Genomic DNA, 20,753 nt, shown 5'->3' with positions numbered 1-20,753 from the left:
AGATGCACATTTCTTTCTTCCCTCGCCTCTCTCTTTTTCCTTGTCTGAAGTGTCTCATTCTTCGATATCAGACAACCCACAATGTGCCAACTGGATGTTTGTGAAGGCCACACCAAAACATGTTCCCTCCCTTAAAGGGGTCTTTTTCTCCAGTGAGATGAGGCAGTCATCTCCACCTCCTCCTCTTCCACTTCCCCACTGTGGGCGAGCCAGCCACCCAAACATAGCATCCTCCAAGCTGACCAGTTGTCTTTCCGCGCCCCACTGCAGGCAGAGATGAGCTCGTGGTTGAGGGTGGTGAATGCAGCCATTGCCACTGCGTCCTCGGCCTCTGGAGAGCCTGAAGAGCCAGCGGTGCCCACTGCCACCCGGGGCATGACCCGGGCCATGACCATGCCCCCGGTATCACCGGTCGGGGCGGAGGGACCTGTCGTACTTCGCGGCAAGGATGGCAGAGAACGAGAGCGAGAAAAGCGCTTCAGCTTCTTCAAGAAGAACAAGTAGTTGGGGGCGAGACTCCCAGGCCAGCTGCCTCCCTCTGTCCAGGAAACTGCCAGGGACCGTCGACAGGGACCACCCTCTTGTCAGGACAACTGCCTGCTGCTAGGGTCTGTTGCCAAGGTCAACCCATCACCAGGAACTGTCTCTGGAGACAAGTCAGTGTCCCCAAGGGCAACCCTTCTCTTCTGCTATTTAATTCCAGACTGGTGGTGGGGCCCAGGCAACCCCCAATTCCACTCCCCCCCTTCTTCCCTCCTCCCCTAGCCTTACGCCTCTATCCCCACCACAGCACAGCACCCTCTCCATAGGCCACGTGGGGAATGGCTGCCCCTGCCTCGGGGTCATTCTCCCGCCACAGCTAGGGCACGCCATCCAGTCCTTGCCCCTGGGGACCAGCCAGGAACCTCTCAGAGCTGAAGCAGGACCTGGGGGCAAGATTGCCAGATGACAGGTCAGAGACGCCGAAGCTCCCCCTTCCCATCCTCCCTCATCCTCTGACTCAAGCAGCCCCTCCATCTCCAGCAACTCTCAACAGCTTCCGGGTGTGAGTTGTTCAGGGGCAACCACGGCCTTGAGTCTGGCCAAGGAGGTGATTAAACAGCTCAGCTTCTCTTACTGCCTCTGGGTGTCTTTGCTTTCCTGACCACAAGCCTCTCTGCCCATGCCCCTGTTCTTCCTTCTGGCCCTGGTCTCCTGTGTGTCAGGTTTCCCGCTCTGCCCCCAGCATCCCGCCAAGAACCACATTATCCTGTGAGTCTCCTCATTTCCCCATGACAATGACCTCCTCTTTGCTGGGATGACCAATGTCAAACCTCTTTTCAGACCAAAGACGTTCACCATGATATTAACAAGCAGTATGGAGGCAGTGAATGACTGCTTCCCTGGTGCACAACTTTCTTCACTCGTGATTCTCTCAACTGTTTTCAAAAATGGAAGACAGCCTAGTCTCAGCCACTGCTCAGCCTGACAGCGGAGACTGGAGCATGTAGGTGGTGATTACTGACCCCCACCTTCTGTCTCAATAGAGAGGACCCCAACAGGGGATCGAGGGAGTTCAGACAGGGATCAGATAAGTAACAGGTTCCCAATCCACTGACCAATAGAATGAGATCACCCTGGGAAGCCACGAGATACATCCTAAGTGTGTAAACGAAAACACAGGAGAATGTATTTTAGATCCAGTGAAGTATAAAAAAAAGGAGCAGGGGGCTTTCCCTCTTGTCTCTGGCTCGGCAACTGGAGGTTTCAGGGCAATAGTATTTGCCTTGGTGGCCTCCTATAGGAAAAGCTTTGTTCTTTCACTACTTCCCATATACAAACAACCATTTCTTTTTGGGGCTCAGAGGTCTTTCCAGGAAAGCAGCCCCATCTTTAGCATAATCGGCCAAGGGCCCTGGCTGAGCAGACCCTGACTGTCATCAGCCGTGACAAAGACAGGGTCAGGTGTGTGCAGGCCCAGAACGTTTCCAAACATGAGTTGTGGTAGACCAGATAGTACACAGAATAATTATCCCTTTCTCTTAAGAAGAGCAGATTCAGTATGCCAAAGTAAACATGTGGATAATGTAACTGGAATAATCTGTCGTGGGAGTAAATGGAGTAATACATCAGCACTACACAGACACCTTCTTTTGTTCTTCAGGTATAACTGTAACATCTCCACTGTATGAAGGAAGAGAAAATCACGCATTGCGGCGTGCCCAGGGAATCTGGGTATTCGTACTCCTTGGTGACAAGCCTGTGGGTTGGGAGAGAAAGCAATAACTGGAGATTTTAGAAGGAAACGTATATGGGCGTGAGGAACCAATGGAGAAGTTATCATTTTAACTTGTAAATAGGGCAGCCAAGTGAAGCAGTCCTGCAGAATGCGGTCAGACATTGTGAATGGAGATGTAATAAAAATATGGTTTGAGCATTTATGAACACATGGTAGCTGAAGCTACCCGAGTCCAGGAATCCTTAAGGACAGGACATAGAAGAGGATAAGCATAAGCATAAGGTCAGGAAGCAAGTCTTGGGAGACACCTTCAGGAATGAGTGGAAGACAGGGAAAGTTCCAGGAAAGATGACAGAATGGAACGGAGTGACGGATATGAGGCAGATTAGAGCACAAAAATACAATAATGCGGCTTCCACAAATCAATGGGGAAATAGGGACAGATAAAAATGGATTAATTATTTAGAGAAAAATGTTTGCGTTCTTACCTAACCCCACCTCCAAGGGTGAACTCTAGATCTGTGCTATCTGGTATGGTAGCCACAGGCCATACGCGGCTACTAGCCACTTGATATGTGGCTAGTCCAAATTGAGATGTGCTGTAAGTGTAAAATGTTTTCCGGAGTTTGAAGACTGAAGAGGAGAAAAAAGAATTTAAAACATCTCAATAATTTTTATACTGATTATATGTTGAGATAGTTTAGCTATATTGGATTTTGAAAATACTAAATTTAATTTCAACTGTTTCCTTTTATTTCTTAAATGTGTTTACCAGAAAATTTTGTATATGTTGTTCACATTATATTTCTGTTTGGACAGCACTGCTCTAAACGGACTACAGACCTAAATGTGAAAGGTAAAAACATTAATGTTAATAGAAGAAAATGTAGGAGAATATATTTGTGACTCAGGGGGATGGAAAAGGACATTTTATACAAAACTTCAAAAGCACAAACTTTAAGACAAAAATTGATTAAGTTGATCACATAAAAAAATTAAGGATTTCGGGCTTCCCTGGTGGCGCAGTGGTTGAGAGTCCGCCTGCCGATGTAGGGGACACAGGTTCGTGCCCCGGTCCGGGAAGATCCCACATGCCACGGAGCGGCTGGGCCTGTGAGCCATGGCCGCTGAGCCTGCACGTCCAGAGGCTGTGCCCCGCAACGGGAGAGGCCACAACAGTGAGAGGCCCACGTACCACAAAAAAAAAAAAAAAAGTAAGGATTTCTGTTCAGTGAAGGAAGGACTCCATGGACAAAGTTAATAATTTGGTGGAATGAGAGAAGATATTTGAAACCAATAAGAGATTAATATCTAGAACATACAAGAAAATCCTGCAAACAAAAAGGAGACTGTAACCTGACAAGAAACATGGGGAAAAGATACGAATAGGGAAGTTACAGAAGAGTCAACCTCCCACACTTCAGAGAAATAAGAGATGGTTAGAATCATTAGTAATCAGAGAAATGCAAATTAAAGCAACAATGATATACCACTTTATACCTATTATACTGCCCAAAATTAGACAACTGGATAATGGCAAACATTGGCAGAGACACTGAGATGCAGGGCCCCTCAGGTGGGAGGGTAGACTGGTTTCCAGAGGACAACCTGGCACTACTTGGACAAGTTAGTTCCAAGTATACCCTATGACCCAGCAACCCAGCAATCCCACCCCTGGGCTTATCTCCCCTCAAATTCTCACACCAAACCATTAGGGCGCTCAGAATTAACATAAGGATGTCCACTGCAACCTTGTTTATAGCAACACTAAGGAGTTGGGAGGCAACCTGAGTGTCCTATGCTGGGATATGGATAGGCAAAACACGGTGGCTGCACACTGTGGAGTATTACTCAATAGTTAGACACCACACAGTAACTTAGTGCTTAGTGAAAAGAGAAACAGTGAGCTATACAGCACAATTTACATAAACATTTGCAAAATTAATTAACCCAAATGAACAATGGGTGGGCTTTGTCTATATCCATATTAGGAGAAACCAAATGTAAAAAGGGATACTTGGGACAATCTAGGAAAATTTTAAATATAAATATTAGATGAAATTAGCATAGCATAGAGCTGATGCTTTAGAGGCAGTTAGTGAAAACCTTACAGGCGAATGACATTATGTCTGGGATTTGCCTTAAAAAACTCCAGCCCACCCACCCACCCACACAAAAAGTAGAGGGGCTACACAAAATAAGATCAGCAAAATGCTGATAACTGTCAATGCTGAGTAAGGGGTCCACAGGAGTGCATAATATTCTCTATTTGTGCCTTTTTGTAATTTTCCACAATAAAACTTTAAATTAAAGGGAAAAAGTAAATGTGCACTAAAAAGACATGTCTTGTAGAAAACAAACTTATGGTTACCAAAGGGGAAGGTGGGGGAGGGATAAATTAGGAGTTTGGGATTAGCAGATGCAAACTACTGTATATAAAATAGATAAACAGCAAGGTTCTACTGTATAGCACAGGGAACTATATTCAATATCCTGTAATAACCTATAATGGAAAAGAATACGAAAAATAATATACGTATATATAAAACTGAATCACTTTGCCGTATACCAGAAACTAACACAACATTGTAAATCAATTTTAAAAAAAGACGTCTTGCAAGACATTTAAAAAAATATACTTCAATTAAAAAAAAGACATGTCTTGCAAGAACACAAACAAACAAAGTAATACACACTAAACTCATTTACTGGTTGCCTATGAGGGAAGGGGAAGGGAGGTAACAGGGAATAGATAAGAACAGGGAAATAGATGGGGGAAGGAGATGCAATGGTATAGTCAGAGCTATGAGGAGGAACAGCATAAAAACACAGGAGAAAAGGATGGTGAATGAATGAAAATTTTAGAAGGGTGAAAACTGTTAAAAGGACATTAGTTTTGGTAACCTCAGAAAACTTGGGGCATTGGAGAGGAGGACAGAACCCAAAACACAGTGCACGAATGTGGGCGACAGCAGGTTCAGACTCTATTTGTGGAAGTCTGTCCTGGAACACAGGGAAGAAACCCAACTTAAAAAACCATAACAGTGGGCTTCCCTGGTGGCGCAGTGGTTGAGAGTCCGCCTGCCGATGCAGGGAACACGGCTTTGCGCCCCGGTCCAGGAAGATCCCACATGCTGCAGAGCGGCTGGGCCCGTGAGCCATGGCCGCTGGGCCTGCACGTCCGGAGCCTGTGCTCCGCAACGGGAGAGGCCCGCATACCAAAAAAAAAAAAAAACCATAACAGTGAAGATGAGTGAAAGCTATTTCAGATATGGGCAAGGAGGTCCCTATACATGTTTTAAAAGTCTGAGTGTAGAGAGAAAGTGGAAACGACCAAGAGGAGAAGGAAAGGGGAGAGGTAAATAGAATTAGGTGGGAGACAAGCATGATTGTTATCAGAATTGGAAGGACAGTGCCTCTTCTGAAATTGCTGGGAAACAAAGAATTCAGTGAAAGAAACATAACAAAGTAGTTGGAGAGGAAGAGGTCAGCCTGCAGAATTTGTGCCTAACAGCATCAGAAAGCATACCAAGGAGTAATGATGATTGACAACCACCCTGGCATGCTCTACTTGGAGATAAGCTCAGTCCATCAATCTCCATAAACTTCTATTCTTTGTTCAAAGGTGACAGAGTAATCCACCTTAGTATCTTCCTTTTTACCACCAGGAGGTGCCCTTGGACCACAGCTGAATTTTGAAAGCCGGAAAGTGCTCAGGGACTCAGTTGCCCAGTCCTCCAGCAGCTTGGTGTGGACACGGAGACCTGGCCTACCCCCAAAACAAGAAACCTCTCTGGGCCTCCTTTGGTGTGCTCACCACGGATCAGGAACTGTGAAGGACACAGAATTAGAGCTTAATTCTCTAGCTAGGGAGAGAAAACCAGCCTTCATGTATATGTGACAAAACTTGACTGATTAAGTGCAGCTAGGATAGAATGCCTCTTAGAGCCATCTCAGCTCTGCCATCTTTGGTTCTCCTTTTCCTCACCAATGCATAACGTGTTTGCAATTTAAAATTTTTAAATTATGTATAAAAGCTCTACCAAAAAAGACTAGGTTGGCTTAAAATGTGGCGCGCCTCTATTTCTAAAATGTTGTCCCAAACTGCCATAGAGGCTGGCAGGCGCTAAGAAAACCCCTTTTTAGGGGGCCCAGTGAGATAACCCTTTGTCATCTGCTGCCGCCTTCCTCCCCCACCCCTGCTCCCCCACATGGCCCAGCAGCACGATCCATTGTGATGCTTAGTGATTCTCCCGGGCTTCTGATTTCACCAAGTCAGTGGTTGCGTCCAGAAACCTTCTGACGCTTGAGCGACGACCGCCCACCTTCCAAGGTGGTGATTGGCTAGTCAGGCCAGGGGGCGGGCTGACCTCCGTCCGCAGTACCGTCACCAGCTGGCCCCGCCCCCGTATTGGGGCGACTGGGAGCAGAGCCCAGGGCAGCCATTTGTATGCGGCCGCGGGATTGGTCGTCCGGCTCCCGCGAGGGTGAGGCGGGGCAGCGCGCACTCGCGCGTGCGTGAGCTGGCGCGCGAGAAAGGGCCCGGTCACGCTGAGGCTTGAGCGGCCGTCGCCATTTTGTAGGGTTCTCTCTGACGCGGGAGCCGCCGCCGCCGTCGCCGCCACCCGGAGGTGCGAGGGGTTCTTGTGGGTGTGTGGGGAGCCTGAGAGAGGGCCGGGCCGGCCCCTGGCTGACGGGGTTGGCCCAGGGTTAGGGTTTCTCCTCTTGCTGCGGGAGGTCCGGGGAAGACACCGGGAGGAGGCGGGGCCGGGTTTCCGGAGGGGGCGGGGCAGAGGTCGGGTCGAGTCTTTGTTGGGGCGAAGGAACTGGAGTTGGGCCGCTGGGGCGTGGGTGTCCCAGGTTGGGGCAAAGGGGGCCTTTTAATTCTTAGAGTATCTTGAAAGGTGATGCGGCACGGAAGAGAGGTACACAGATTTCCCTCCAAAACCTTGTTACCAGGGACAGTAAGATATATGCCTCTTGCCCCCTGCTTGGACTCTTCTCTTACCTGCCCCCCAAAGAGTATTTTCAGCTAACCCTGTTATCTAAAATGCGCCTCATTTAACGGAGATGATGGGCTGTGCACTGCCTGCTGACACTCGACCTGTTCGCGTGTCACACACAACTCACACTACTCCTTAAGAGTAAACCTTTCCTCCCGCTGTTGAAAACATAATGAACGTCTCTGTGAGGATCTTGATGGTGCCAAGAACTTTGGAGGATTAATCCAAAGTGCAATGCACTGAAATTTTTCCCTCCACCCCTAACTTTTGGAAATCTCCTTTCTTCTTTTCCAGGCTCTTGTCAGGATGGTGAAGCTGTTCATTGGAAACCTGCCCCGGGAGGCCACAGAGCAGGAGATCCGCTCACTCTTCGAGCAGTATGGGAAGGTGCTGGAGTGTGACATCATTAAGAACTACGGCTTTGTGCACATAGAGGACAAGACGGCGGCCGAGGATGCCATACGCAACCTGCACCACTACAAGCTGCACGGGGTGAACATCAACGTGGAAGCCAGCAAGAATAAGAGCAAAGCTTCAACCAAGTTGCATGTAGGCAACATCAGTCCTACTTGTACCAACCAAGAGCTCCGGGCCAAGTTTGAGGAGTATGGTCCAGTCATCGAATGTGACATCGTGAAAGATTATGCTTTCGTACACATGGAGCGGGCAGAGGATGCAGTGGAGGCCATCAGGGGCCTTGACAACACAGAGTTTCAAGGTGAACTGCTCTGGGGCCTGGGTGGCAAAACTGAGTGGGGTTTAGCTCTAGACAGAGGCAAGAACACAGGACTGTGGGGCTGGCAGGGTGGTTTCTTCCATTCCGTTTTAGCCGGAAATGATAGAAAGATTGTGTTTACCACGCTTAAGCACAGCTTACTCTTGGAGAAGCAAACACTTCTCCTTTCCAGATTTGCCGAGATGTTCCTTAGCAACTTTGTAGAATTGCAAACGGTGGGTTACTTTATCCTGCAGGCCATCATTCATTTGGGTGCTGTTGGAAGTTTAATCTGCCTGGGCAAATGAGTATCTCATGGGAGAAGGGAGGATAAAGGTCTGTGGGTTACCTGCTTTTTCTGTTATGACAAGGAAGCCTTTTGAGAGTTTCAGTGCTTAGGGTTTATACTCTTCACTGCCTTGGGTGATGGGCTGTGGTGGGAAAGAACAATGAAGACATCTCAAAGAATCCCCATATTATAAATCTGGGTGGTGAATCTGGATTTGGGGGAGTATCTTTTGAATACTCAGGTTTGTTCGGTCTGAACTATACAAGCAGAGCCAAAAGCCATGCCATGGACTATTCTGCTCCACCTACTACTATTTAACCCTAAGGGGAAAAAGGAAATTTCTAAAAATATTAGGTTGAATGGGAATGATGGTCCTGCTTCTGAGGAGATTCCAGTAAGGGTGTTGTATCGAATTACTTATGTCATTAATAAACATACATATGTTGTCATTAATACCACAAGAGGTTGACTGAAGACTCTCTAGGACTATGCTGATATGGTGGCCACTAGCCACATGTGGCTATTAAATTGAAATTAAATAAATTTTAAAATTCAGTTTCTCAGTTGTGCTGCACACATTTCAAGCACTCAGAAGTCGTATGAGGCTAGTGGTTAGTGTGTTAGTGCAGGTATGGAACGTTTCCATCGTCACAGAAAGTTCTGTTGTACAGCGCTGTTCTTCAAGTTTTTTGTTGACCCTATCATCTTGGACCGCACGTTTATAGCCGCTTTTCGGGTTCATAAATTAAGACCATTTTTTCTCTGAGTGCCACTAAAAGGGTCGTTAAGAAGTACTTAAGGGTCCTCTACTAAACCTAGAAAACAGAAAAGAGATGGAGAAGAGGAAAAATTGACGAGAAAAGGGTAAGAAAGTTTGCAAATAGTAGATTACAAATGGTGCGTCAGATATCTCTGGCCTCAGCCAGTGTTGTCTTGGCCTTTAGCTACTCTTTAAAGCACAGGGCAAAAGTTGTAGATACTTTCTACCGTGAACTTGTCGTATGACTTTGGACAAGTGTTTTAACCTCTCAACGCTTCATTCTCCCCACTTATAAAATAGAATTAATGATCCCTGCCATACCTCCTTCACAGGATGGTAGTGAGGCTAGAATGAGGTAATAAGATGTGAAAGTGTTTTAACAGTAAAAGCACTGTATGATGAAAGGTGAGTGGTGTTTGCAACAATGAGTGTTTCTGTTAAGGTTAGAAACTTACTTAAAATGTAATAGTTGGCTTTCATTATTAGCTGTTGCACTTCAGACAGCTTTAAAAATATTCTTAATTATTTTCATTTGATGAGGGAGGGGATCGTAAATGGACGGTGTTGGGGAAATGGGGGTTTTCTCTTGACAAGTAACAATTAAAATGTACAAAGTGCAATTAAACTCAGGTACAAAGTGCAGAGGTATTCTGGTATAATACTGCATGTTCTTGCCTATTTAATATGCAATTGAATAAAAGGGTAGGGGCCAAAATAAGTATATGGAAATCGGTTAACTGGGGGGAGTAGGCTTGAAAGGAATGTTTGTTTTAATATAGTGAGTTTAATTACTTCAGGAAGCGGATATCTGAGTAACGCGATGATCCATGAGATTTTTTTTTTTAATGTCTTTATTGGAAGAAAAGGATCCTTTATTTGGTTTTTCATGTTCTTAGCCTGGGCCCCTGGAAAAAGCACTCAACGGCGTACGGTACGTACGTACAGACATTTTTATAACCAGCTCTGTTTTTTTTCCAGATGACAAGAGAAAGTTTAGCATTGGATAATAAGTTGCAGTTTTACAGAAAATACAATCTAAATACCAATTTGTCACATTTTTCCATAAAGCCTTTTCAGTCATCTCCTAATGAAGGGGGCCTCTTAAGAGTGCCACTTTGGGCATCTTTTGAACCTTTATTTGTTAATGGCTGCCATAGGCTTCCTCATTGTATGACTTCTGAAAGAAAGCAGCAGAATCTGAGTTTACCTGGGTCTTTCAGGATGTTTCCTTTCCACCGGCAGCAGTGAACTGAACCACTATTGAGTTAGCAAACAAGTTTGCATTGGAAGACCCTAAAGAAGCTATTCCCAAGTAAAAACTCAGGCAGCTGAATTGGGAATGATATGTAAGAGTTCAGATGTTTCGTTTTTCCCCCAATATATAAACAAGCATTAAATTGGAGTACAGTTGTATATCAGCTATATCCCTTGATAGGAGCTCAGCAATGAGGACCCCAAGTTGCCCTCCTCTTTGTTTCAAAACAAAACACTTTTGTGGGGGCTGGTTTTCTGGGAAATGTTGGCAACACATCTCAGTAATGTTTTGGAGATCTCAGAAAATCTTTAAGCTTTTGGCCTCTCCAAAGCCAAAGTGTAGTAGAGTGGTAGAATTTAATCTTCTTTCAATTTTCTTTGGCCTGGATCCTTCAGGTAATAGAGAAGCACAGTATATTTCAATTATAAGAACTTTAGGGCAGGGCCCCCCCCCACCCCGGGCTCTAATGCCTGATGATCGGAGGTGGAGCTGATGTAATAATAACAGAAATAAAGTGCACAATAAATGCAGTGCGCTTGAATCATCCAAACCCCTCCCCACCCATCACCCTGGTCTTTGGAAAAACTGTCTTCCACAAAAAAGGTCCCTGGTGCCAAAAAGGTTGGGAACCGCTGCTTTAGGGGATTTAAATTAAAAGCCTAGTTACAACCTCTGGAAAGATTATGTGAAAAAAAAAAACCTGTCACTTCTGTTGCGGATCTTTTAGTTCTAGGTAAAAAATTTTTTTACCTGAATCCTTTTCACAGCTACTACAGAGGTAGATTTTGCCGCAGATGTTTATAAACTTCTGAGTTCCGCTCTAAATCAGTGGTGAAGACTGGATGTATTAATAGAAACATCAAAGTGGGGGCAAAAAAAACTGGGTTTTATTTCTCAAAAAAAATGGACCCATAATCTATAAAGGAGCAAGTTAAATATTTTCCTTAAAAGTGTACCTCTAGTTCTCTGGATTGGCTGTTTTTTAGATTGGCATTGTTACACTGACTTCAGAATTGGAGCACAGTTTGTGTCTTTCACACAGATTAATGTCACCGTGCATGTTTGAAAGCCAAGTTAACTTGTAATCCTCCAGTCTAAATTATAGGGAATTCTACATTTGGGATATAAATTGGGGCAAAAATCCGTGTGTTTCTGTTCTAAGCACAGTTAGCATTTGGCCCATAATAACTTCTAAGAATGGGAGTATCTAAATCTCTGAAAATACTGGTATGGCTAACTGCTGCTTTCAGAGAATTATTGCCATTTGGTATCTGTTGACGGTATCAGTGTTGATGGTGGATGCTGCCTCTCTACTAGCAGCTGGAAGTAAAAACCTGAGCACCTTTGTTTCTGCTAAAGAAAGGGTTTTAAGTTTGAGACGGCAACTGCTAGAAACTGGGGTGGTAGGAATGTTGGACATTGGGCAGAACTGAGCTTGACTAAAGTGATGTTACTGCACTAACCCGCTCCCCTCTCAGGGTGAGTGCATGGCGCTGTTCTGGCTGCCGTCCTGAATCGGGCTGTTTCCAACAGGATGGTGGAGCACGAGGCCTCCTATCGCATAGCTGCATCCAGAACAAGGTCTGTTAAAGAGAGAGCAACTTACTGGTCGTGGAGGGGGGATTTGTTCTGAGCCGCCCTTTAGAGTGATGTTCTCTACGTCTGTACTGGCTGCCTTTTGGCTACAATTTGTAAAGCATTGACTTGTCTCCAAAGTCTTAGGCAGTTTGGCACTAAATGCTGCCAAGAATATGCCTTTCTCAAACTGCTTTTAAAGACCTTGGATGCTTTCATTAGTAAGGGTCCCTGGGCTTGATGGTACACACGGCCAGGGCAAAGATTGTTTCTTCTCTTAGCTGTTCCTCGTTCTGGTCATTTTCTGGAAGTATGGATGTGGCTTGTTTGTATGGGTGCCCAGAAGCCTTTAGGCAAATGCTGCATTTTTCTAACAAGTAGATAATCCCCTATAAAGAATTGTAAACTACATAGTAGGATGAAATGCCGATCATTCCATTACATGGAAGCACACTGTCCCTAAGAAACCAGTACTGCTTCAAGATCTAATTCTAGCTGTTGACAGGCCTGGGTCAAGTAGTTTTCTTTTCCACAGTAGGCATGGGTTCACCCTTGCTGAAAAAAGTGGAGGTGGGGTTGAAATGTGGAGGGTCTTATAACAAACTCTTAGAGGTACTAGAGTTGAAGCAGATGATGAGCCAGGTATGATTTGTGTACCCAACATAGCCTTCTGGTGACACCTGCAAAAATGGCTGGAGGAAACAAGATGGACAGCATATTGCTGGGTTTTTTTTGTTTGTTTGTATTGTTTTTGCGGTACGCGGGCCTCTCACTGTTGTGGCCTCTCCCGTTGAGGAGCACAGGCTCCGGACGCGCAGGCTCAGTGGCCATGGCTCACGGGCCCAGCCGCTCCGCGGCATGTGGGACCTTCCCGGACCGGGGCACGAACCCCTGTCCCGTGCATCGGCAGGTGGACTCTCAACCACTGTGCCACCAGGGAAGCCCTGCTGTGGTTTTTAAGCTACAGTAAATGCTCAGGCCTTATGTGGCCCTGAGTAAATCATTGAGAGGTAGGATGCTTTCTTCTGGCATAACTGAGGTTTTGTTGGATATTTGATTTGGAAAAACTGTCAGGTTTTGAATGGTTAGAATTAATAATAGTCTTAGTAGTGAAAAGTGGAAACTTTCTCAATTTCTGTGTTGGAGAAGAAAGTTGTGGAGACGGAAGTAGGAGGGAATCCCAATCTACTGGTGTAAGTAGAGTATTGACTGGTTTCTGAGAACTTAAATTTTCTAGCTCTCGTCTGTTAAAACTTCAACTTCTTTGGGAGGGGATTGCTGAAATAGGGTTGCAGGAGTGTGCGTATGTTTGCATGTCTTTTGCCAACTAGTTCACTTTCATTTTGGGGAGGATAAAGAATGTCAATGAGTTATAATAAATCTTCTTACGTCTATTTCCTCAAGGCAAACGAATGCACGTGCAGTTGTCTACCAGCCGGCTTCGGACTGCCCCTGGGATGGGAGACCAGAGTGGCTGCTATCGGTGTGGGAAAGAGGGGCACTGGTCCAAAGAGTGTCCAGTAGATCGTACGGGTCGTGTGGCGGACTTTACCGAGCAGTATAACGAACAGTATGGAGCAGTGCGCACACCTTACACCATGGGCTACGGGGAATCCATGTATTACAACGATGCGTATGGAGCGCTCGACTACTATAAGCGTTACCGAGTCCGTTCTTACGAGGCAGTGGCAGCAGCAGCAGCAGCTTCCGCGTACAACTACGCAGAGCAGACCATGTCCCATCTGCCTCAAGTCCAGAGCACAGCTGTGACCAGTCACCTCAACTCCACTTCTGTTGATCCCTACGACAGACACCTGTTGCCAAACTCAGGCGCTGCTGCCACCTCAGCTGCTATGGCTGCTGCCGCTGCCACCACTTCCTCCTATTATGGAAGGGACAGGAGCCCCCTGCGTCGTGCTGCAGCTGTGCTCCCCACAGTTGGAGAGGGCTACGGTTATGGGCCAGAGAGTGAGCTGTCTCAGGCTTCAGCAGCTGCACGGAATTCTCTGTATGACATGGCCCGGTATGAGCGGGAGCAGTATGTGGACCGAGCACGGTACTCAGCCTTTTAAAAACTGGAGGTGAGAGTGGGGTGGGTGTGGTTAAGAGATTCCATTTAGTTCCCCAGGAGGGAGACCTGTGCCACATAGAGGAGGCTAAAGCCATCCGTTTGCTGTCAGGATAGTATCCAAAAGGTATAAATTGCATGTTAGTCTTAAGTATTTCTCTAACTTAGGCCAGGGGTTCATTTGGCCTGTCGAGGTTTTAGTTTACAACTCCAACCAACCAACTTGTTCCTTCTGAGAGAACAACAGCAACTCAGTTTGTTAGTGAGAATATTTTTCTTTAATCAAGTGTAAGCAGATCTGGGTTACAGAGACATAGTTAAGAGAACTAACATTTGTTGAGTGCCCTCTTTGTACATTATATCATTTAATTATACAGCTGGCCTTTAAGATATTTTCTTTTATGGAGAAGGGAACTAAGGCTTAGAGGGGTTAAGTCCTTTGCCTAAAGTCACCTGGTAATTGAGAGGTAGAGCCAGAATTCAAACTCAGGCGTGCCTGAGTCCAAAACCACTTTCTCTTTCCACCACAAAAGTCACTGTAGTGTACGCTGAAGAGTACAGGTTCAGGAGTTAATAATGAATGTCACCAGTGAGAATTTAAGCTGTAACTTCAGACATCCAGTTTGCTAATAAAACTACTACTTCGGTCATGAGCCTTTATCAGAGGAAACTCTTCTAACATATCTATAAGCCAAATAAAATCCTCTAAATTCTAAGTGTTTAGTTCCAGGATACTTGCCTGAAAGCAGAACGTTTTGATGCCATTGTCCCATCGAGTCCCTTCCTTGTTAGTAATCCAGAGCATCGTGTTCTGTGTGGGCACTTAAGCCGTATTTCTGCATGGCTTATGATGCTGTCATTTAGAGCCTGACACTTAACATTTCTTCCAGCAAATTTTGTTTTTTTTTTTTTTGTTTGAGAGGAACATTTAAGGAGCTAGATAAAACAGGTAATTTTCTGATGTGTGTAAGTCTCATTGATGGTAACCTTGCAATTTTTCCTACTTCAGAAAATGTATAGCAAAGATGTTTGAATGTCAAGAATAACTAGGAGTATCTAGAGATTGATAAATCTCTTCATCTGAGTGGAAATTGCATTATAACTTTCTATTCTCATAGTTTTCCTTGTACCTTGAAATTGACCATCAGTAGAACTGGAGGCCTCGTAGCAAAGTTAAACTGAGTTACCACTGAGTTTTCAGGGTTCCTGAGTACCCTTTTGGTATATGTGTAGAAGAAAACCAAGTGACAGGAATTTGCCCTTTTATGTAGTGGGAAGCAAATATGATGCGAACCTGTGATAAGTTATGTCCTATATGACCATGACAAGACGGATCCCCTGAGACCGCTGTGTAGTGTGTGTTCATGTGCATGAAGAGGACAATCTTACAACTAGTGTAGTTTGCCATTTTACTTTTTTTACTTTTATTGCTGCTGGATCTGCCATGAAGTAGGATATGCCTCTAAAGTAAGGTGGTATCTTCTATCGGATAACTTATATTTCTCTCAGATATGTTCCAAAGTTAAATATTAAATTAGTGTATATTGTGGTCTTTAAAGGGTATTGCTAAGGTATTTTTTAAGTGGTTTTTGACTGCGAGCAGTGGTTGTTCAACTAACCTCTTTTTAGTGATGACTTTTAAAGAAACTTACCTTCCAGGTGTGAACCTCAAATGGACTGAATAACCTTGAGTTGGTTGCAGTCCCAGGAGCCTGATGTTAATGAGGCTGCCAGGATGAAATACTCCAGAACTGTTGGGGATCCAAATTCGGGTCTCACCCTAGCAGAACTGATTCAAGAACGTCACAACTTTTGAAGTCGATTGGCACAGATCAAGACCAAGATTTGGCCCTTTGTCTGTAATAAGTAGAGGAACTTGGTGTGAGTTAACTTTTTTTTTCCCCCAGCCATTGGTGTCTGGAGTTCCCATCATCAGTGGAAGAATTAGAGAATTTAGGATTTCTTCTTTTGATTTGGTAAGGGAGATTTGGTCAATTAAAGGAACTACTGGAATTATGGCTCTAAATCTGTGACAGTATGATATGCAGATATGTTGGAGGATGAATGAACCACTCCTTGATACCCTTTGTGATTGTGATACCCATTTCTGAAAATTTGTTCACTATGAAAGATTAAAAATGAGACAAATTTAGAAGACTGCAGTTGGCCATATTTGAGACCTTGGCATCTTCTGATTGTTCTGGATAAATTATGGTTCTTGATAATATCTGTATGCCCTTTGTTGCAGCGACAGTAGCCTTGTATCACAGAAGTAGTCTTGCCTAAAAGATTGGTGAGAAAGTGAGAAAGATATGTTTATCACCAACACAGCAGTCTTCCAGATAGACTGCTTCTTGTTCTATATATAGCTAAAAGTAAACTCCTATATATAGCCATAGAAGACTCCTAGGTAATTATATGAGTTGTAAGTTTGATCCGGTCTGACTTGGATTTGTTTTGTTCTGTTCTTTTCTTTCCCCCTGGAATACAGGACGGGACCGGGGCCCTTGTACTCGGAGCCAAGCTGCTCTCCAGGCATTGTGTAAGCCTCTTGTGTTGTGCTCTCTTTCAGGTAGGATAATTGCGGACTGAACCCTCGGGCTGCGGTCATATATGAGAACTTGCTCCGCGCGGTCCCCTTTGCCGGGATGTTTCCATTGCTTCATGTTTCAGTAAACAAAGGAGTTTGTGACCAACTATGTTTTCTTTCTTAATTTAATTCTTCTAAGTTGACTTTTCTTTCCTCCTGATACTAGTCTCTGTAGCCTTTCACTCTATTCCTTATGTTCTCAGCCTCTGAGCAGCCCTAGGTAAGGATTATGCTGGCATCCCCTTTTTCCTGTACAGTGGAATCCCTCTTATCTTGCTTTCCTTAGGAGTTGAATCCTTCTCCCTGTCTACCTGCAACATCTCCTTTCCCTTTAAAATGACCATGTAGTGGCAAGCAGCCTTTTACTCTTCTCTGTTAGCTCTGGACTCTAACATTGAAGCTAATCTTCTGAAACTGCTAGGACCATTGGGGTTTTGGTGGTTGTTGTTTTGTTTGTTTTGTTTTTTTATGTCTGACCTGTGATCATGGTACAGCATTAGCTGAAATTTAGCCTTGTTTTACTCCACTTCTCCCCCCTTTTTTTTTTAATATTTTGACAAATAAACGTTTCTAACACTTAAGTATCTTTTTGTATTTGTGTGACTGTTATTTACCACCCATATCTTCTGGTTCTTTTTCAGTTGTGCTCAAACCACAAACTTCAGTGACAGAATAGATATCTGAAATTCAGATGTACAAGGAAGGATTTAGTGAGATAAGTAGTATGGCTGCAGCAATAAGTGGAGATAAGTGAGCCAGCATCTTGAGACATTGATAAATATGCTATACCTGGTAGTCAGCTGCTTCTCTCTAAATAACCAGAGCTGCTTTTCCCCTTTTATAGGCCAGCAAACCCAGGTTAGTAGTGATAGAAGTAAGCCCCACAGAGAGAACCCTGCATCAGGAAAAGGCTGAGCCAGAACAAAGGACCTGTCAGATTCTCACTTCGACTTCATAGTACATGTTCATTTAAATTCACAATTTAAACTAGGATTAGACTTTGGCTAAAGTGAATACAGTAGTTACGATGATACGGAGAAACGTGTATTTTGAGCAGAAAAGCAAGTAGGGTATTCATAACTGGCAGTGATAATATTCTGCAATAAAATGTGTCCTCTAGAATTTTTTTTTAAAGATTTATGGACATGCTATTTTTTTATCATTGCTTAGATCCTCATGAAACAAGTTTAATGATGGACTCAACCCCACTTAAGCTTTATTATATCCTGTATCACATGGTGATATAAATTCTGTGAAGCTTTATCTAACAATCATACAGTACTTTCCCCACATATTTTGTACTTCTTAAAATACTTTTGACATAGGTGAAGCAAAACTTCTTGATTTTGGGGGGTAGGATACAACAATCTGGAGAGGTTAATCTCTCTATGCACACACTCCAACTAGTGATGATGTATATACAATATTCATGTTAGCTCCAGTATTCCCCAAGGAGGCGGGATTGTCCTTGTTTTACAAAAAAGAAGGCAGAGATACTGGGATTTCCTTGTGATTGATCTGCAAGGCATCGGGCAGAGCAAAGAAAGTATGTACAGCTTTTGCTAGCCTCTCCAAAATCTCTGGTCCTCCTCTGTGCTAAGTTAACATAGAAATTTAACATATCTTGATTTCCATATCACTGGCAGGACAAGCTAGAAAAAAAATTGGATTCTGCAAAACAGTTTTACGTCACTGTCCAGTAAAACTTTTGGCAGTGTTGGAAGTGTTCTATATCTGTGCTGTCCAATTTGTAGCTGCTAGCTACATGTGCCTGTTAAGTACTTGAAATGTGCCTAGCGAAGCTGAGAAACTGAAGTTTTTATTTTAATTATAATTAGCCACATGTGGCTAGCGGTTACTGTATTGCACAGCACAGTTTAAATGGTAAAGTAAAGACTTCTGTTAGTACAGCTGTTAAGATTCCGCACTTCCACTGCAGGGGGGCACGAGTTTGATCCCTGGTCGGGGAACTAAGATCCCGAATGCTGTGTGGTGTGGCCAAAAAAATTAATTAATTTAGAAAATAATAAATGGTAAAATATTGTAAGTTTCTTAGGAGGAGAAAAGCCTTGAAGAAATCATATAAAATATTTCTCCCTTAGAAAATCCTTTCACTCTACCCAAAACAGATGACACTGGGAAAGGGGTTAGTTTTCAGCCAACATAAGAGGACTGTTGAATAGGAACAAATAGGTTTATTTCTAAACCTCAGTTTAGAAATTGCATGTTGTGGGTACAAAATTCCTTTTATTCACCAAGACCAAGTTGCTCATTATAGACCATTTTAGAGTCCCACTAGGCCTCTCACACTAAAAGCTCTGGAATTCATTGATCAGTGATTTGAATTGCTTCTGGGCCAAGATTTGGGTGATGAATGAGACACGTGATTCCTAGTTGAGAAGCAAACTTTGACCGCGTCTGTCATAAGCACAACAGAGGGACAAGTACAGGGTGCCTTGAAAACATGTAAATAGTGACTGACTTTGGGGGACAGGTTGTGGGGGGCAGTTGCTATTCCAGGTTGAAACAGCATATGTGAAGGATCCTGATCAAGGAAGAGTGTGGTGCCCATTAGGAACCAGAAAGGGAGCTCTGTGGCAGGAGAAATCTGTGTAGCAGAAATCTGAAGAGGTAACTTCCAGCACAGTTCACGAGAGACTTGTGGGCTGTGTTAAGGAATTTCATCTTTAAGACTAACTGGGGGACTTCCCTGGTGGCGCAGTGGTTAAGAATCCACCGCCAGTGCAGGGGACACGGGTTCCAGCCCTGGTCCGGGAAGATTCCACATGCCGCGGAGCAACTAAGCTCGTGCGCCACAACTACTGATCCTGCGCTCTAGAGCCCACGAGCCACAACTGAGCCTGTGTGCCACGGCTACTGAAGCCCGCGTGCCTAGAGCCCGTGCTCCTTGACGAGAGGCCACCACGGTGAGAAGCCCGTGCACGGCAATGAACAGTAGCCCCCGCTTGCTGCAACTAGAGAAAGCCCACGCGCAGCAATGAAGATCCAACACAGCCATAAATAAATAAATAAATAAATAAATAAATAAAGACTTAATGCAAGCTATTAAAGGGTTTTAAGTTTGAAGGTAACAGGATCAGATTCATTTTTCCTGAAAGATCATTGTGATTGGACAGAACAAAAGTGAATAGCATTACACTCCAATGTTCACAGCAGCATTATTTACAATTGCCAAGGTATGGAAACAACCTAAACGTCCATCAACAGATGAATGGATAAAGGAAGATGTGGTATATAAATATATATAATAGAATTCCACTCAGCCATAAAAAATGAAATTTTGCCATTTGCAGCAACATGGATGGACTTGGAGGGCATTATGCTAAGTGAAATAAGACAAATACTGTATGATACCACTTACATGTGGAATCTAAAAAATACAACTAGTGAATAAAACAAAAGGAAGCAGACTTAGTGATAGAGAGAAACCAACTTGTGGTTACCAGTGGGGAGAGGGAAAGGAGAGGGGCAGTACAGGGGTGGGGGTGGGGGGGAAGTGTTATAGGATTATATGAAATTGTGTGAAACTTTTGAAAATTGTAAAGCACTATTGAATTTAAAGAATTCAATTTTTAAAATACTTTTTAAAAGTTTAAAAGAAGTGAATAGTGAGATTTGCCTGATATGTAACAGAGGTCTCTCCCCTAATCATGAGGCCGATAGAGTTGATGTTTTGTTTTAAAGGAAGAAAAAATACCTCAAAGACAGGAAAACAACCATTCATAAGGAAATGTGATTCAAGGGGGCAGCGTTTAAATCCTGAGGCTAACTGATCAAGCCTTTACAGGGATGGGTTGTGCCTCTCCCACTCTAACATTGCTGAGCACCTGTTGCGGGCCAGGCCCTACCTAAGGGTTTTACACTAGGCACCACTGAATGCTGAAGGGCAAGGGAGATGAGATAGATCTCAGAGATCTTAAGAGATGAGAAAGTATGACCAAAACAGTAACTGCTATAAGAAATGTAGGGCTTCCCTGGTGGTGCAGTGGTTAAGAATCCACCTGTCAATGCAGGGGACACAGGTTCGAGCCCCGGACCAGGAAGATCCCACATGCCGCGGAGCAACTAAGCCCGTGCGCCACAACTACTGAGCCTGCACTCCAGAGCCCACAGGCCACAACTACTGAAGCCCACACACCTAGAGCCCGTGCTCTGCAACAAGAGAAGCCACTGCAATGAGAAGCCTGCACACTGCAACGAAGAGTAGCCCCTGCTTGCCACAACCAGAGAAAACCCACGCACAGCAACGAAGACCCAAC

At 44.3% G+C, this 20,753-nt stretch overlaps 2 protein-coding genes across 4 annotated transcripts in view; both read left to right on the top strand.

Annotated features, from left to right (window-relative positions):
• The window catches only part of SPTBN2 (spectrin beta, non-erythrocytic 2), a 38,650-nt gene extending 37,535 nt beyond the window's left edge, over nt 1–1,115 (top strand). For both annotated transcript variants that reach the window (XM_060019333.1, XM_060019334.1), the window contains one exon: nt 271–1,115. In XM_060019333.1, coding sequence (XP_059875316.1) covers nt 271–504 — 234 coding nt within the window. In that variant the 3' untranslated portion in view covers nt 505–1,115. The remainder of the gene's footprint in view (nt 1–270) is intronic.
• Nucleotides 1,116–6,750: 5,635 nt separating this feature from the next.
• LOC132430110 (RNA-binding protein 4B) lies at nt 6,751–18,023 on the top strand. 2 transcript variants are annotated; one of them, XM_060019331.1, is made up of 4 exons: nt 6,751–6,849; nt 7,516–7,939; nt 13,220–13,896; nt 16,456–18,023. In XM_060019331.1, exons 2-3 carry the CDS (start codon nt 7,528–7,530, stop codon nt 13,885–13,887), a joined length of 1,080 nt encoding a protein of 359 aa, XP_059875314.1. In that variant the 5' UTR covers nt 6,751–6,849; nt 7,516–7,527; the 3' UTR covers nt 13,888–13,896; nt 16,456–18,023. The 2 variants fall into 2 exon arrangements, with proteins under 2 accessions (XP_059875314.1, XP_059875315.1); XM_060019332.1 differs by lacking the exon at nt 16,456–18,023 and adding an exon at nt 15,543–15,676.
• Nucleotides 18,024–20,753: the final 2,730 nt, after the last annotated feature.

Source organism: Delphinus delphis, chromosome 8 (assembly GCF_949987515.2).
Source record: "Delphinus delphis chromosome 8, mDelDel1.2, whole genome shotgun sequence".
Taxonomy (NCBI): domain Eukaryota; kingdom Metazoa; phylum Chordata; class Mammalia; order Artiodactyla; family Delphinidae; genus Delphinus; species Delphinus delphis.
This window is presented reverse-complemented; position numbering and strand designations above follow the sequence as displayed.